The sequence below is a fragment of the Micrasema longulum genome, unplaced genomic scaffold (assembly GCF_059751315.1).
Source record: "Micrasema longulum isolate JH-2025_06_02 unplaced genomic scaffold, ASM5975131v1 h1tg000802l, whole genome shotgun sequence".
NCBI classification, from domain to species: Eukaryota; Metazoa; Arthropoda; class Insecta; order Trichoptera; family Brachycentridae; genus Micrasema; species Micrasema longulum.
The window spans coordinates 110,860-130,705 of record NW_028277994.1 but is presented as its reverse complement, the minus strand read 5'-3'; the positions used below and the strand labels follow the sequence as shown (position 1 = coordinate 130,705).

The following is a 19,846-nucleotide window of genomic DNA, read 5'->3' as shown; positions in this document are numbered from 1 at the left end:
TTCATCCGGCTGAACCAAATCACCTACTAGGCAACGCCTGGAAACAATTTTCCAATTTTTATACTTCTTCTTTTACCAGGTAGTAATTCAACAATGTTTGATTATGTCCAAATGCTTGCAGACTGGCTGGATTTCCTCCCTAGGGAGTTGTACCAGCCAATGACAGGTCATAAGCCCTGTAAATGCCTAGACTTCCAAATTTCTTCTCGAAAACTTTTTCCCTCTCTGTTGAAATAAATTTAAATATGAACAACTCCCTAGGGAGGAAATCCAGCCAGTCTGCAAGCATTTGGACATAATCAAACATTGTTGAATTATGTATTACATTTACATTTCTAGTAATATTATAAGTTTTGTATGATTAGTTATTTTATGGTATGTATAATTTTTATGTGACAACATTTACAATAACAATATTATGTGGAAAGCCTCTAATTGGACTTTATGATATGTATTTATGGTATAATTGATTCTTATAAATGGATAAATGTCGTTGGCTTTCCAATGAAATAAAATAAAATACTAAAAATATATTTATTTTATGTTATTTGGAACACCAACAGTTTCAAATATTTAAAGTCAACATTTAAGAAATATTGCATGGGCCAGAACCAATTTCCACAAATTGAATAATGTATTGTATATATTGCATTGTGCAATAATCGGATGGGGTGTGCCTTTACAACATATGTTTTACCGGTCGAAAAAATACAAAAAATAATTATAACAGCTATATTAAAAATACCGTCTACTTTTCCTACTGTCCTAAAGGGAAATATCACGTTTTTTAAAAAAAAACATTTTTAAAGTGAAAAGGGTGTATGAAAGTCCAGTAAAAAATGCTACTTATTAGCAGCATAAAAAACGTTTAAATTTATTTTAGCAAAGAGGGAAAACATTTTTGAGAAGGGAATTTGGAAGTCTAGGCATTTACAGGGCTTATGACCTGTCATTGGCTGGTTTAAGTGGCCACTTTACACACTGTGTAACATTCACTATTCTGCCCCTGTTTGAACATCTACATTTTCTCAACTCTTCCATCAGTTGACTTTTGTGAAGTAAAAGAACTGAAACCTTTTTGAAAAGAATCACGTGGGTGAGATTCATCCGGCTGAACCAAATCACCTACTAGGCAACGCTTGAAAACAATTTTACAATTTTTATACTTCTTTTACCAGGTAGTTAATTCAAAAATATTTGAGTAAATCCAAATGCTTGCAGACTGGCTGGATTTCCTCCCTAGGGAGTTATTTGTGTATATAAATTTATTTCAACAGAGAGGGAAAACAGCTAATGACAGGTCATAAGCCCTGTAAATGCCTAAACTTCCATATCCCTTCTCAAAAATGTTTTCCCTCTCTGTTGAAATAAATTTAAATATGAATAACTCCCTAGGGAGCAAATTCAGCCAGTCTGCAAGCATTTTGACATACTCAAACATTGATAAAAAAACGTTATTAAATTTATAATTTTGGATTCCCGCTAAAACGGTTACTGCATTGGCAACGCCCCTAATACATCACGATCCATGTTCATTATAGCTTTGTTTCAAACCATTCCATTTTTTTTATAGAACATCGTCACGAATCTTGACGTCATAAGTCACAACTATCAATGCCAACCATGTCGCGTTTTTCTAATGACATAATTTTTAATATTTTGCACATTTCCCCACAATATCCATATAAATTTAAAAAATATAATTAACTATTCTAAATCCATTTCATATATTTTTATCAGCATTCGTAGCACGTGATATATATTTTTTTTAATTCACGGTTGTAAAAGTAAAATTTGTTTACTTCAATCCATAACGAAAACATACATTATAGTGTTTCTACGAGTACGTCATGAAACGTAAGTACGAGGCCTAGAACAATTAGTAACATCTTAATTCCAAAATTAATAACATATTTAAGAAAGAAGTAAAAAAATTGCATTCATAAATCTTTTTTATGTATCACTCATTGTATTTATTTGTAATTCATATTTCAAATTGAAAATATTTACTTATCAAATAATTTTTAAAAACCGCATTATTGTAAGACTCCCCTTTATGTACACATATATTGTTTTTTTCTTTTACGTTTGGGAAACGTTAATATAAATAAATATCTTAAATCTGTATTGTATTGTAACATTACGTTTTTTTTCCAAATGGCACAAAAAAAATATGTGTAGTAATAATATTTATTACAGCTCGATTGGGCGAGTAGTGCAATACCCCAATACTTAACCAGCCGTATTACCATTACAGAGTATAAATAACAGAAAAAAAACAAGACGCATTTTTTATTATTTTTATTTTTAACAGAAATATACTCGTAGTAAAAAGGGCGGGATTAGAACGGGTTGCATGTCGAGAGCATAAGGAAGGGAAAGTAAAAAAATATACCTATTTAGTATTATAGTGCCTACCTGGTTAGCTGCGTATTGAATTTTAATTGCTAATTTCAGGGCCGAGAGTGAGATATTTGTAAAGTCTATATTTACCGGACACCTCCTTTAAAAAAACCGGTCCAATAAATAATTCGTTATTCATATTTGCCTTTTTTTAAGGATACAAATGAGGTTTGTTTAATTCATTTATTCATTTATTTGAATCAGTATTTAATTACGTTTATAATGTTTTAAATCTTGAAATCAATAGCAAATATTTAAACATTTAAATCTAAATTGAAAAAAAAAAACACGAGACCCACCCTATCCTGAACTCGATACAGTAGAAAAATGTGTATATTTTAGAATATAATAACTAATTTTAAGGAATCTGTTTTATGTTGTAAAATAAAATGTAAATAAAATATAATACATATAAACTCGTATATATAAAAGTAAAAATTCGTGTGAAACGAACTATCTCTGTAAACACGAGTTTTTACTTTATTAGATAGGTAGAAACGTTATAATTAACTATGTGGGCACAAAACATTTGTAACTTCATACTTACTTTGAAAAAAAATAATTCAAATACAAAAGAAAAAAAATGCCCATAAAATTATCATACAATCCTGCATGCATCGAGAACTCTCTATATTGCAACTATTTTGTCGTAATAATATAGTTTATATTCAGAAGGTTACATTGTGTGTAGAAATAAACTTTTATCGATTCTGCACGGGACTTTGACACTATTGGACGATTATTATTGTTCAAACTGTCTGCTGCGGTCGGGGCCTTATAATTCCATCACATTATTATAACTATCACAATTATAAATGTAAAACATGATATTTGTCATGTGTATGCAAATTCTTCAATTCAAAAGTTGAATGATCCGTATGCTTTTGTTTAAATATCGTCCAATATACATTTTTTCAAGCTGCATAAGTAGGTACTTTACGTATATCAATAATATTTACTTTCTGCTCATTTCATTCGGGTACAATATTATATTTGAAAGGGTTAATTATGTTAAATTACATTACAGAACAGGAATCGAACCCGGAACCCTGTGTGCGTGAAGTAAGTGTCTTAGCCACAATGCTACGGGGGCCGTCAAGATTAGACAATTCCGCCTGCGTAATCTGTACCTAAACGTCACATGTTTCTTCGATGTAATTGACATCAATCGTGTTTTGTCAGGATTTTCGCTAATGAAAACACTATCACAACAGACGAAACAACTAAGTTGCACCGTTGTAAGATTTGTGTATACCTAGGTATCACTAATATTTTAAAAACTATTTATACACTTAGCTTTTTCTAGAATTTACGAGCAAATACGTGTTTTTCAATAGAAGTAAAAGAAAAAATATGTTTTCTAAAATTATATTTTCTAAATGTTTTTCTTTAAAACTCTTGACACTAATGAACGTAGAGTACTTACAAAGTACTGTGCTTCTGTCATTTTATTTGCATTTTTATTCGATTGCAAATAAAGCAGATTGAATATTTTAATAAACACACAAAAATTAAATGAATATTTAAATCTTTTCCTTCTTTCCCCTCTAATTCTTTCCTGGCCTATATAATTTACTACTCTCCCTACAAACTGAATTTGTTTTTCACGTCCCCCCACATATACGTATATTCAGTTCATTTCAGTTCAGTGCTGAAAATCGGCGTTTATTATAGTGACTAATATAATATGTTCTGTTTGCAAAACAGTAAAAAGGGTCAAAGTAAGTAAAATAAGATGCGATACAATTTCGTAACATTAAATCAAATTTAATTATAAGCGAACATATTAAACACTGTCTATCCCATTGAATAGATAATACACATCTATCCTAAGTAGGTATAATCAATACATACCTGTTCTGAGGTAGGCAGCATTGATTTATTTTTATATAATACAGCTTATTTAGTCGTAGTAATGATGTGTAGGGATGATTGAAATGTGGGAATCTTACAAAAAATTCAATATTCAATATGAATCTGACAAAAATTAAAGAACTAAAAAAATAAAAACTGTCGAAGTGTATGAAAGCGGAAAAAAATATAGATATAATTAGCTGATAGAAAAATAGTAAAATCTAATGAAATCGAATAATATATAAAATTTGAGAAAATAACATTGATAAATTACGACCTACTGACAAATATATTTTGAATCACACACAAAATCTTAATTGCTGCTCCAAAAAATTCTTCCCATTTTTAAAACATTGGTTGAAATAAACTGCTGTATAATAAACCAACCAAGGTGTTCAATTTACATTTAAATAAAAATATACGTTATTGATGCATCATAGTAATTTATTAAATAGGCTCATGGAAGCAGTCTAACTATAGCACCAGCACCAATGGTTTAGATATTTTAACCAACTATTTCACATGTTTTGCCGCCAGAAATGACTATTTTTTTTCCGCAAATAAAACGAAGAAAGTAGATGGAGCGCAGCCGTGATTTATATTTTGGGCACAAATGCCAAGAAAGCAGAGGCGTCATGCTCACGCAGAGAAAGAAACAGCCAAGCCAAAGTCGATATGTCTAACGCTGCGGCATCAATCAGCGGGGCTTGTGAGAAGTTTCGGAATTCGTGATCTCCGACAGAGCTGTCAAAACATACAATGGACTTGTCTAATATACACAGACATGTCACAATAGAAGAAAAGCACAAAGCGCCGGACGGGAATACAAAAGGGAGAAACGAATTTACGAACCAAAAACAAAAGCCAATGGCTGAAACTTAAGATGGTTATATCGGGACCGGATGCGAGCGATGCTTGATGGAGCGGCATCATGAGGTGACAATGATGGCTAATAGAAGAGAGATTTTCAATCCGAATAATACACATGTTTACTCTTTTAGACGACTTCCTTAACATGCCGCTATTCCATTGGATGAGGACCTAAATCACAAGCTTGAAGTTGTTTAAAGTTCCCGATGTTCCAAATATAACAATATTGTTTTCAAATCTCTTTTTACTATTTGCTATTTCTCGTTTGTTCAATTGTTTTTGCTTTGGTTCACGTATATCACAAGAATGCACAGATTTTAGTATATTTTTAGTTTCCTAATTCTAGGAGTCTGTAGTCTATAGTCTGCCCCTTGTTTGACCCCTGACACTTGTTGAGATAAATTGTGATGATAGAGTTTACGTTTATTACCACATAAGTCAATCAAAAACATATCCCACGTCACTCTTAACACTAGCCACAGTATTACGTTATTTTTACATTTGGTATTTCGTTGGGTTTATGGTCGATTCAAAATAATTATTGCTTCCGTCTCGTGTTTTTAAAAAGTAGGTACTGAGGAATATAGATGAAATGTTTAGGTACTTTTAGTATAATTGTCTATATTTATTATTTCTAAATAAAACTAACTTATGACAATTATTTCAATACAATTCAATATCTAATTTAATAACATTATATCTAATTTAAGTAGGTATTGACTGCTAATTTTAAAAGTTCGACAAAGATTTTTCATGTTTACATGGAAAATCAACATATAGAAAGGATATAATGCTATTTTAATAAATCTTTGTAATCAAACCTCGCTTCCTCTACGCTCATACACTTTTATTTATTTAAAACTTCAAATACAAATAATAAGTACTTTAGTGGACTTATTGCTAAAAGCAATATCTTCTAGCTAACCAAAAAACAGAATGGTCAAAAAAAAGAAATTGGTAAAATTTTGTACTAAAAAAAACATCAATAAATACCAAAAGATAGGTACATACATAAAATAAAATAAAACTTAATTAATTAAAAATAACAGCGGTTTTTAAATTGGGAGACAAGGCTTGCACATATTAAATTTAATAAAATACAAAGAGGAACCAAGGAAAGAAAAATGATAAAAATACATATTTAAGAAAAAGAAAAAAAAAGCAGTTAAACTCAGGGAGTTCAGGATTCTGGGGATATATAACAATGTTTCAGGCGTTTCTTGAAAGTGGCTAAAGAAGGTGCATTTTGTATACAAAGAGGTAGCTCATTCCAAAGTCAGTAGCTTGACTTGATCATTTTCAAGTATTTGATGAATTTGATCACACCATATCTTTATTGGTCTTCCTCGTTTTCTGTATCTATCGACATTCGCATCTTAAATCCTTTCCTCTTATTATTCTATCAGTACTTCTTTTTTTATTTTGTCGATAATGCGTGTCTTATCCTTACATAATGCACGAATCTCGACATTTGTGCACCTTCCGTATATTGTTTTACCACCCATTCGGCTGAGAGATGGCATTTCGACAACATTCAGCCTACCTTCGTCATTGTTTTTTTCATTTCATTAAATATCGAGTAACTATTTTTAAAAAACCCAGAATTGCACTGCCGCTACACACTGCTACTCGTACTATTAAATTTGAACTAGTATTTAATAAATGAAGAACAAAATATAACCAATTTAAAACATGCAGACAAATTAAATTAAGTTATGAACATATTTTTTAACTTACCAATTCTGGTGAGCAAAACTTATTAATATTTAAAAGTCTTTCATCTCGTACTGTTGTGTCCTCTGCTATTTCAATTAGGGACATCTGTAAAAAAAGGAAAAAAGCATAATTTTTTATGGGCGTTGGGATTAATTTGAATCATTTTTAATTTATTACGCATTTTATTTGTAAACATGTTCAATTTAGGTGACCGATGAAGATGCTTGAATTTTTAATACAAATATACCATTTACGTACATAAATATTGAATTTACTCCATAAAGTCTCGATATGTACCTATGACGATAGCGTTTGTAATCGCGGCCCAGGAGTGCGATTACATTGGAAAATTCACAGACTTTTCATCAATTGTACTTAAAATAGAATCGAGTTTAAAATAAGAAAATGTGTGCATTTGTATAAAAGTTGAAGTAACTTTGTCGGTAACATCTAATTGAATAAGCTTTTAAAAAAAAATACAGACATTTTGTTACGGAAAATTCAATGATTCTTTATAAAAAAATTGAAGAAAAGAAATTTACAGATATTTGTCAGTATTTTTATTTTATTTAATGTTTTACGATAAATAAACATAAAACCGCAAAGTTATTTTCTTTGAATACGTAATCTATGTTCCATGTAGACTCAATTACGTACGTTACCAACAAAATTTCATAATTTTCGCAAGGAAAGTCAAGTTAGCGTCTCTGTTACATATTACTGACTTGTCGATAACATTGAGATTTAATGGTAGATAACTTTATTTAAGTCCCCGGTATAATGTGGTTGTAAGTATAATCGTTAAGGCCGTACTACATGGGTCATAAAATTGAACAAAAAATTGTTCACAGATACCGGATGTATGTACTATTTTTTACATTTTATATTCTTAAGACCTGTAAGAACTGTTGTTTTTGCCGAATAAATAATAATTAAAAAAAATGTATACATATAAGTTATATACAGTTTGAAGAAAAATACACGAGTTTGTGTATATTTGAAAGAATCTTTATTTATTCCTTAGTGTTAATAATATCCCCATCAAAGATATCACCATCGGATAAAATATATTTAGGTCAAAGTTTTTTCCAATCCTTGAAACATTTCTTAAAATCACTTTTTAGTATGGCCTTCAGTTCCGTCAGCAAGCCTGTATTTATCCCATCTTTAGTCTCGAAACGTCGTCCTTTACTGGTTTTCTTTATCTTTGAGAACAAGAAAAAGTCGCAGGGGGGCAAATCCGGTGAATATGGGGGCTGGGGCATCAATGCGGTCTGTTTTTTTTTCTTCAAAAAGTCTTGAATAAGCAGCAAGGCATGAGCGGACGTTTGTCATTTTAGCTCTGAAATAATCTTGAAAACTCGCCGATTACACCAAAGCGCGTCTTATTAGATTGTTTATCAAAAACCAACTACGCGTTCAAAATGAAAAATTGACGAATTAATTATAAACACGTGTACCAAACCGAGATAAAATAATAGGATCTCGTGATTTCGTATTTAAATTCGAAATTAAAATATTCTGTGTACTGTTATATAATAAGATTTACAATAAGTCTGTGGGCATACGCATTAAGTAATACTCGTTATGTGCACTGCCTGGGCATACGCGCACGCAGATTCAGAATGATAAAAAAAAAGAATGATTGAATCAGAAAATGGGCGAATTCTTACTAGATTCCATAAAGTTTATAATGTGTTGGCGTTCTTTTTTGCAAAGTTTACATAATATGTTTGTTTACGCGTGCAGAATCTAATGGAAACCAAAATGTATATCTATATAAGACGACACAGTATTTTCTATGTCAAAATCTGATCACTATTTCTGAACAGTAAAACTACAGCTTTTAGTAGGTACAACGCCATCGATGTCCATGGCTCGCTATTCCGCCACACCTTCACTGTCCGCGTTCAGAATGATCAAACAATACTTCGTGAACCTCGCCGTGTCCTCCATTGTTCGATTGATCATGTATTCCGCATATGTTGGCGGGTCACAGCTCACAGCTCGCAGTCGGCACCGGCACCGCCGGCGTCACCCGTCCTCATCGAATGCAACAAGAATGTCAACAGCTCGCCGCATAAAGGAATGCGATCGCTAATCGGAAGCCCACACACCATACACCATACACGACAACACGACAAATAGTACAGAGAACCAGTACAGAGAACATGGACAGTGGATAGTGACGGTGAATAAATTGAGATTAAGTGTAATCACTAAAAAATTATATGATCTTAAAGTTAATTAATATCTATATAGGAGAGGTAAACTACGGTAACTCCAAATATGATGGAATTGAGTTATAACTATGTTAAAATGAAATGTTTCATCCTCATGGTAAATAGCATTAACTCCTAAGTTCTTTAATAACAAAGATTATTCTTTTTTTATTGTAACTTCACACCGAGTAAGAGGTTAAGGACAGTTAAGAAACATACTGTACTTCCAAAAAATTCAACAAATTTTAGAAAATGAATTTACTTTAAAGCCTCTTATTAAAAAACATAAGATATTGAAATTATAAAAAATCGCTAATTTATCTCTCCGGGGTGGTAATCTAAATCTTTTCTTCTCCCTAGAGAGTGATTGATTTGAAGTTTTTCTATGCAACAACGCTTTGCTTCATATAATGGCCACACTAATGATTGAATTTCAAATGACGTAAAAAAATGTTTAAAAAAAACGAATACGGTTTGGTCAATTCAAGCTAATTGAGTATAATGCAATAATGTTCTAATAATGTTTTAAATAAAAATCATCATGTTTTATTTCACGTGTTCATATTTGTTTGACGTTTAATCATCAGTATGGCCAGATGTGAAGCAATGTGTAAACGCATACAAAAAATAAAAATCCCCAAATTCATCGCACTCTAGGGGGTAGAAAAGATTCAGAATAGCACCCCTGATATTGGAGATACCGTAGTTTACCTCGCGCATACATATATCTGTAAGTAAATAACCCCAAGTAAAGTAATTTACTATTTAAATTTATTGTAACAGAGCGGGAAAACATTTTTGGGAAGGGAACGTGAAAATCTAGGCATTTACAGGACTTATGACTTGTCATTGGCTGGTTTAATGGCCACTTTACACGCTGTGTCACATTCACAATTCTGCTTATTCCATTTTAAGCATCCATAATTCCTCAACTCTTCCATCCCTTGACTTTTGTGAAGTAAATGAGCTGCAAACGTACTTAAAACATTGTTATTACTATTACTTATAGGACTTAAGACCTCTCATTGGCTGGTTTAAATAGCCACTTTACAGACTGTGTCATATTCACCATCCTGCCTATGTTTGAACATGCATATTTCTTCAATTCTCCGACTTTTAATTTGTGCGTAGTTAAAAAGCTGAAACCTTTCGAATTAAATAATTCAGTCAGATCAATTACACCCGCATCAGTAAAGGTCTTTTCTAGGTATAACGAATAATTCGAGAGATTTATTTTAGGCCCTAAATTTATTTTCTAAGATTCCTTTCTATTTTACCGGAAACATTCATTATCATTTTTAAAATCATTTTTATTGTTTTCACAAATAGCAGGAGACGTGTTAAAATTTTATGACGTTTAAAACCTTAAATTTTTATTTCAAACGACGCAACGCCGACGTCCCCAAAATATTCAATTTTATTATAAGCTTTGCATTCTTGGCACGTTCCTAATAGGAACTGCTGGATACTGAGTATGAGTATCCTTTTTATTGCCTAATATGCCTACAGAATACTACTGAGTTTATGACACCATGTAGGTGTTTTGGAATTGCCAAAATAATTTGTCATCTGTAATAATTTTTGGTTATACATAATTTAAAAAATAAATTTAAACATATAATTTTCTAAGTAAAAGGCCGTTCACGCGTGGACAATACAATAAATACGACAATAATATTGTCATGTCCCAGCTCCGTGAACAGCGTCGACCGCGCAGGACAGAACGCCGGGACAATACCAAAATTCGGCCGCAGTTCACACGTCAGTAATGCGAAAATGAAAACGCGACGGCGTTTGTATTCACGTAAAATATGATTTAATTTATGCTAAGAAGTTTTGGAATTGTAAAAAGTACGAACTAAACAGTAAAAGTGTTTTTTTTCTGCCGCCAATGTCGGAAGACATTTTCTTTAGGAAGCGACACGTTCGCGTCAAGCGAATCGCGATTGTCACAAGGTCCCGTTCAAACTGGACTCCGCGTTCTTTTCTTAATTATAAAAGTTTTCAATAAAAAATGGCCACTTCAAAGCGATCATAAACTCAAATAAATCCCAATTAAAGCAAAAAATACTTGCTTGAACACGATTTTTATATAACTTTACAACAACAATTATTACCAATACTGCATGCTTAGCTTTCGTCTGTATTTATCTACCGAGGTATTAGAAAGGCAGTTTTGACATATCGATCCGTACACCCAGAAAGATAGTAAAAATTTGATTTGAATCGGGTTGTGGTCCCGTGGCTAGTGTTGCAGACTCACGGATCAGAGGTCCGAGGTTCGAACCCCACTCTACCCTAACTTGATTTCCATTTTCTAATAGTGAGTTATTTACAACTCGTTGAAAATGGTCACCAAAATTGAAATATTTGGGTAAATTATAAGAACGCTAATATTTCTTTTTCTATTAATAAAAAAAAAAAAAAAAAGGGTGAAAAAAAAACTAAATGTATTTTTTATGGTGTAATGTTTTTACGGCTAGATGCTCTTATAATATAAAATATAGTTATAAATCTCATCAATCTGCTGTGGTTATTTCCATAAAAAAAAAATCTAAAAGGTTCTTTGAACCGTTTATGAATAAATATTATGTGATAAATATATTATGCACTTCAAACTCTGGTAGTACGTAAATATATATTTTTTACTATTTATATTTGTACATCGCTTCGTACAAACAATGAATTACAAACAATGTATACAAGGATATTATTCTCAAACCAAAATAAGGTAAGCATAACATTTTCGGAAAATTAAAAAAATAATAGAAAAAATCTATTGGCTATTAATGTAATTTTGTGTAATAATGTAAAGTTAAGCTTTAAAAAAAACTGAGGGTGCGACTAGGAGTAGCAGGCGCCACATCCAACAGTATAAAGGCTGTCTGGACATCGGAAAATCAGGACATCTGGACTCAGTGAAAACCAAATACCACCTATATAACGCCTGCATAACACCTATTCTCCTCTACAACAAAATACAGCAAAAAACTGAATTTTGAAAATAGATGTCTCAGAAAAATCTTGGGTGTGCGGTGGTTTGACTATGTGAGGAATGAAGTAATAAGAGAACGGACGCGGAAAACTCCAGTGACACTGTCATCAAGCGGAGGCGATACGGTTGGCTGGGCCATATACTGCGGATGCCTCCTGAGAGCCTTAACCACGTTCGCCTACTTTACAAGGCATCAGATCCTCGACGTCCTGGACGTCCACTGCTGACTGTTCGTCGGCATTTTATGTCAGAACTGCAGGACGCGAACCCGGCTGGGAGGACACACAGGAACTGCCAGCCGATAGAGATGCATGAAGGCTCTTTGTGGACACGATGAACGATGATGAAGTACGAGTATCTTAAAATAGCCATAATACTTCGATCAAAAAGGAGACATAACGCTGCCCTATTTCTTGTATGTTCAATAGACCATTTTTCGCAAAATTGAGTTATGAATGCCAATATGTTCATTATCTTATTACGCGTCCATGTACCTAAAGCATTTTTATTTTTTCCGTTGTTAAATAGTACTCGTATTTTCAGCATTTTTTGAGTCTGAAAATGGTCTATTGAACATACTAGAACTAGGGCAGCGGTTAGTAAATTTGTAAGCTCACTTAGGTTGATGCTAGATTTTCTTCTTGACTAGGGTAGTGGAAATAGAGTAGAATAGAGCGAATTTATGAACAATTTTTTACAGGACCTCGACTCACATGTTTAAACGTGTTATGATTCATATCATTAATTGTAGTGCTTTCGCACTTATAGTTTACGCAGACAGGGTATAGTCTAAGCTTATAACCGAGTTACACAGTTTAAACCCGTTAAGACGTTTGGAGGGTGGAGGGATGGTAACGTTTCAGGTTCTCCCGATCGGACTTGTTTTTTTCTGGTTTACTAACAAGCTAATACAAATAAACAGAAATTAAAATTATTTGTTAAAAATGGCTTCTGGATTTGGGCCCCGAGAACTGCCTTGAGTCGGTCACCCCACCAAAACAGTAGCATATTTGAACTCGCAATTATTGTTGCATGTCTGCTATTTTTGTTTTATGTTTATATCCATACAGTGTTATTTATTATATTGTATTTATTTATTATATTATATTTAATGAACGGAGCACTAAGCACAGTAATTTCTAATAAAAATATGTCAATCGAAGCTAAACTGGCAGTGCACAACGGAGTTTTAGTCCCAACACTTATGTATGGAAGTGAAACATGGAACTGGCAGAGGAAGGATGAAAGCCGAGTGAACGCGGTTGAAATGCGATCTCTTAGACGAATGTGTGGGAAATCAATGTATGACAGGGTTACGAATGATGAAATCAGGCGAGAGTGTAAATCTGAGACAAGTATAATTGATAAGATTAAGAAAGGGTCTCTGAGATGGTTTGGTCACGTAGAACGAATGGACGACGAGAGAATGGTAAAACAAGTATATATGGCAAAAATTAACGGCAACGTTAGACGAGGACGACCAAGGAAGACGTGGCATGATCAGATAAACCAAAATCTTAAGTCTGGTCATGTCAAAAGCAGACAGAACCGAAGGGCATGTATGACAAGATGTATGAATGTGGAAGAGGCTAGGATTGTATGCCAGGATAGACGTATGTGGCGGTCCATTCTCTCTGCCTACCCCTACGGAGAAATGGCATGATGGTAGTAGTAGTAGTAGTAATATTATATTTATTAATAATGTACTAGAACATAAAATAAAAATATTGTTAATGAATGCCTCGACAAGGGTTATGCCCAGTGAGGTGTTCATATAGAAAAGAAAAAATATTAAGTTTTATGTAAAATAAATATTAAAAAAATTAAAAAACTAACATACCCCATCGCCGTCAGAGTTGGAAAAGTTTGATTGAGGGTGGCATACGAATCGACTGTATATACTAAGGTTGCTCTGGCGGCGATAGAAGAATTGAAAACAGTAAAGGTAAATTCAAAAAATATCTTTTGTAAACAAAGTTTTTTTTTTAATTACAGTAAAAAAGTTTTTTTTTTTGCATTGTGCGGATGTGAAAAGAGGTCACAAGACCTTTAAAACAGATCCGGTAAGTGGGCTTTCAATGTAGCTCACTTATAATGGACGTTAAATATTAAAATATTGTATAGATAGTGTTTTTCTGGGTTATTATGCCGTGTTTGTGGGCTTTGTATTGCCGACGTTTCGGAGCACATTGCAGTGTCCATCTTCAGGGCTGAATGTATGAGTGTAGTTTTTAGTGTGTTTAATTGTGAGGAATTTGTACCGTGTCGCAGTCGGGCAATGTATGTGGTTAAGTGTGTGGAGTTTGTACCGTGGGCTTTGGAAGCACCGGGTACCATGAGGTTCGTAGTCGTAACCCATCATCGACTACGAACCTCATGGTACCCGGTGCTTCCAAAGCCCACGGTACAAACTCCACACACTTAACCACATACATTGCCCGACTGCGACACGGTACAAATTCCTCACAATTAAACACACTAAAAACTACACTCATACATTCAGCCCTGAAGATGGACACTGCAATGTGCTCCGAAACGTCGGCAATACAAAGCCCACAAACACGGCATAATAACCCAGAAAAACACTATCTATATTCTGAAGGCCGTGAAAACCTACGAACATTAAAATATTGATTTGTGAATATAATTGTCATGGATCGCAGACGACCTAACTCAAGTAACATCGCGAGGTACAGGATACCACACACGTAGCGAATAACCCCTTTCAATATTTCCTGGAAGAATAATATTTTAACGAGCCTTGATATTATTTTTGAGAAAAGTATGGAGAATACTCGGTAGAAAGCGCACATTACGACAAAGGAATATTTTACTCAACAATATTTTGTCCCTGTCCAAATATTTTTTAAACAGGGACTGGATTCAACCTCCAACGTCGTTTTTAAGATTACAAGAAAGATGAAGAACATTTCAGAGAAGGGAACATGCATGTCTAGGCATTTACGGGACTCAAGACCTGTCATTGGTTGATTTAAGTAGCTACTTTACCCACTGTATAACATTTACTATCATGCTAATGTTTGAAGTTCCACATTTTTTAAATTCTTAAAGTAAAAGAGGGATTATTTTTAACTTTTACACTCTTATCTAAACCGCGATAATTTTTGCAACATGATGATAAAAAATATTTTGCATTTTTTATGCAATTGCAAATTCGCACATTCGACCTACACTATTATGTTAACATATTATAACACTAAAATTGTAAAAAAACAGTCATTTATTTTAACCATTTCCCTATCCGTACCCAGTAATGCATAGGGCACTGCATTGGAACACTAAATGTAACGTGTTTCGATCACCTGTTACATTATTGTAAGGTGATCAGTGATCAGACTTATGCTTCATATCAGTTTAGGGACAGGTTAACTACTTTTTTTCTAAATATCCCATGTAGACCACGTCGGGAATCAAACCCGAGACCTCTTGCATGGTAGACAAGCGCGATGACCATTTGACCACGAAGCGAACAATGAGAAAGTTCAGCCCTACGGGAAACTGAATATAAAAAAGGTATGCGCGGTAAAAATTTGAGCATTAAATTGTACGGCGAAGTTTCATGAATATGTAAGAAAAAATAAGAATAACAATTTTAATAAAAATAAACTAATTTGCATGAGGTTACTAGTTCTTTCGAATCAACCAATGATAAGAAAGTTGTAAGAGGTTTCCGGTGTACGGTAAGTCAACTGCGATTCAGCAGAACTCATTGAGAAGAGAACTTGAGACGTCACACGCGAAGTAATTTCAAAAATACAAAACTTTAAAAAGTCATAGCACTGATAACACGATACATTTTTTAAAATATTTTTTTAACTTAGTTTACTGGTCTATTAATAAATAAAAAAAAATAAAAACCACTGAACTTCCTCATCACAACACTGGTTGACAGTCATTTTGTTACATGAACTATTCTGCCGATTCTTAAGTAATTTTGCCTGCTGAATTCAATATATATTCATTAAAAGCTCCCCCACCTACTTACCCGAATCTGTTTTAAAGGTCTTGTGGCCTTTTTTTAGATCCGCACATTGCAAAAACAACATATTTTTTTTAGCTGTAATGAACGGTAAATTTATTTATTTTTTCAAAAAAATCTTCGTGTTCAAAAGATTCGCGTTTTTTTATTTTTTGAATTTACATTTACTGCTTTCAATGCCCCGATCGCCGTCAGAGTAACCAGTACATTTCTCTGTCACCCTCGATCAAATTTTCCCAATTCTGACGGCGATAGGGTATGTTAGTTCATTAGCTTGTTAGTAAACCGGAAGAAACAAGTCCGACCGGGAGAACCAGAACCGTTACCACCTCCACCAGCCAAATAATTCAAACCGATAAGGCCCAAAAAAATAAGATCATTGGCCATAAATTCGCTTCATTCCTAGTACCTGCCTATTCATGATGAAATTGAACGTAGTTATACAGAAAGCAGCCAGCCATAGAAAAGTGAAACTGAGATAATAGCCATTTTGTGAAGAGAGTGAATTATAAATTAATTACTTTTAATTACTCTTACAAATTTTCTTCATTTTTAATATTATTTCCATTTGTAAATACTCACTACAAACCAAAAAATTTAAAATATCTTTTTTTACTTAAATTTTAATTTTTAAACAACTTTCATTTATATTTTTTTTCTTTCTCTTTTTTATACTTTCATAATTAACCTATCATATAATTGCTTTATAATATGAAAACTTCACTGGTCCATTAGAGTTAAGTCTAATTGTGTAAAATATAAAACTATGTAACTGTACTGTATGTTTCCTAAATAAAAGAAAATAAAATAAAATAAAAAATAAAATCTACACAATAGTTGGAATGTTTTTGACTTTAACAAACGATAAGCAATAAATACATGCGTTTTTTTCAAATATTACAAACAAGAATCTTATTATGTATTTAACCAGTTTAAAATATTTTAAAGTACCATAAGATTTTTCTAGTTTTGTGGGTGTTTTCTGCGAATTGAGAAATGCCGTTTTTGTGATCGACATCTTTTTCCGAAGGTGATTAATACAGTTTTTTTGCATGAAAGCGGTCTGGCTGTTTTTAGCAGAACACAGAATCGACCTTACTGCACCCGATAACATCAATATCTAATTTTTCCAAAATTGTGGATTCCGCATAACTACATTCAATTTATCTGTCATTTTTTGTTTTTCTGTAATTATACGGTAATATTACATTTTTATTTATCCAATATCGTATTCATCATCATCAGCCGTCTCTTGACCTATGGTGAACATAGGTCTCCCCCTTAATTTTCCACAACCTCCTCTCCTGACTCCTGACCCAACCGCATCCAACCACTTCCTGCAACTCGTCTTATGTCATCAGACAGAATAATAATGATATGCACCGCACCACTGGATGCGGAAAGAGTGATAATGAGTAACTTGATCGATTCTTGTAATTTTGGACAACCAAACAAATTCATGCTACTTAGCAATATTGTGTTTTAATCAAGTGACGAAATCATTTTGATGATGTTTATAAGATCGAGTAAGCTGGTTCATAATATTATCTCAATATGTAAATACTTTTGTGTTCCATAATATGTACTCATACCGTACAGCCAATCTAGAACAAATATTTACATACAGTCGGGAATAAACGAGAATTGTTTATTTACATTACATCTGATGTGTCGAATTTTGCATTTCAACTGAAGTTGGTGAGTCCTCCATAGTAAACTGTGATGTAATAAAAAGTGTTAGTTTTATCACTTTTTACTCCAGTTCAAAGTTTATAAAACACATATACAACAGAACCTAGTAACCAAAAAGTTGCCAACTATATTAATTGTATACTGTTAATTTCATGGCATTAACTTTTATTTGTTTTGGTAATTAAGGTACCCCTAAAAGGCGTTTACAAGCACAACGTAATATAACTACACACGTACATGATTTTTTTACGAAAAAAATGTTTTATTTATAAATTCATTGCATATGCACATTTCCTCCGACCGGAGTGGTCAGCGCGTTTGCTTACCATACAAGAGGTCTCGGGTTCGGTTCCCGACATGGTTGACATGAAATATTAATGTTTTTAAAAAGGTGTTATTACACTAAAATATTTCATAGTCCCTGGACTGGCACCTGAACCCCAAGACTGATCATCATACCACCATGTAACATTTTTTTTCAAGATGTGCTGCGATTGCTGTACCAGTGCAGTGCCCTATGTACCATTAGGCGCGGAAAGATAATGATTATGGTGATATGCACATTTTTTTTCTTTAATAAAAAATGTTTTACAATTATATGTTTTTTATGTTTATTTAATAATACATGTATGATATTTTCACGTGTCTACCCCTTCAATGGAGCATGCTCTCGGTTCGTTTGACAATTTATATTACAGTTTTTTTTTTACATAATTTATCACGAAAATCGTTAAACACAATGAAAGTTAGATTAGAAGGGGTTTCATAGGATTATTTGAATATTTTCAGTACTTACAAAAAACTACCGAGGAGGAATTATAATTCTGTGCTTTAGTAATACTGCACATATGCGCGCGTAAATCAAAGAACAATATGGCTTAAATTTATTTCAACAGAGAGGAAAAACATTTTTAAGAAGGGAATATGGAAGTCTAGGCATTTACAGGGCCTATGACCTGTCATTGGCTTTTTTAAAAATTTTTTATTCAATTTTTTTTTTGTTTTTTTTTACAATAAACATGATAATAAAACAGAGTATTAAAAAAATAAAGCTTAGTAACATTTCAATGAAGTACATATTAATAGAAAAATAGTAAACAAAAAAATCCCACAAAGGCATGGCCTGTTCGTGGGTATGTATACAAGAGAATGTTAAAGAATTTTTGCTCCTAAAGTAAATAATGGACAGTTATAATAATTTTGTATAACTTAAAAAAGGAAATAAAAAATATTTTTAAAAACACAAAAATATTCTAATATAAAGGGCAACAAAATAAATCATAGAAAAAAATAGTTCATATCTTTACTTTGAATCCAGGATAGTGCATGTTTTTTAAAAGAAGGAAAATTTTGAAAGTTTGGAATCAATGAAATATTATCAGTAAAAAAAGAATTAAAAATAGTTGGTTAAATTGGTTTAAGTGGCCACTTTACCCACTTTGCAATATTCACTATTCTGCCCATGCTTAAACATCCACATTTCCTCAACTCTTCCATCTGTTGACTTTTGTATTAAGCATTTGGACATACTCAAACATTGTTGAACAATATTGTTATTGGGAAATTTTGTAAAATATGAATGTTTGTTTATTTAAAAAACTTTTATTTACTTCAGATTTTTTTTAATTTATGGCATTGGACAAGCATCTTGTTTTCGGAAATTTTGTAAAATATGGATTTCTGTAATTTTTTTAAACTTCTATAAAAAAATGAAGAGTAAAATACATATGCAATTCATATTTTGTATTTGAAAACAATGTTTTCCGACTTTTTCTCCACTCTGCCAAAAATAATCAAATACATGAACATTTTATCTCTGGTGTTTACACGAGCGAGCGTGGGCAAATTATTACGTGTTAATGCGTGTTAGAGATTTTTATTATTCTGTTCAATATTTGATAGTCGAGCTTACACGAAAATAACATAATAAAATCAGCAAGTTTTCTCGAGTCCGGAAAAGAGTAGTGAGAAGTCAGAAGTCAGTAATAACCGCATAGTACGTGAGCGAGCGTACTAACAACTAACAACCTCTCCCATCGCTTCCAGATGCCGCGTGCCGGGAGAGCGACACGACAAAATGTAATTCCCTGTCAA

At 32.8% G+C, this 19,846-nt stretch overlaps 1 protein-coding gene across 3 annotated transcripts in view; it reads right to left on the bottom strand.

Moving 5' to 3' along the window:
• Reck (Reversion-inducing-cysteine-rich protein with kazal motifs) overlaps window positions 1–19,846 on the bottom strand; it is a 70,724-nt gene that overhangs the window by 32,253 nt on the left and 18,625 nt on the right. For 2 of the 3 annotated variants that reach the window (XM_088230644.1, XM_088230646.1), the window contains exon 3: window positions 6,868–6,948. In XM_088230644.1, the coding sequence (XP_088086770.1) occupies window positions 6,868–6,948 (81 nt within the window). Of the gene's footprint in view, window positions 1–6,864; window positions 6,949–19,846 lie in introns of all 3 variants that reach the window. The other variant, XM_088230647.1, reaches the window with a different exon arrangement.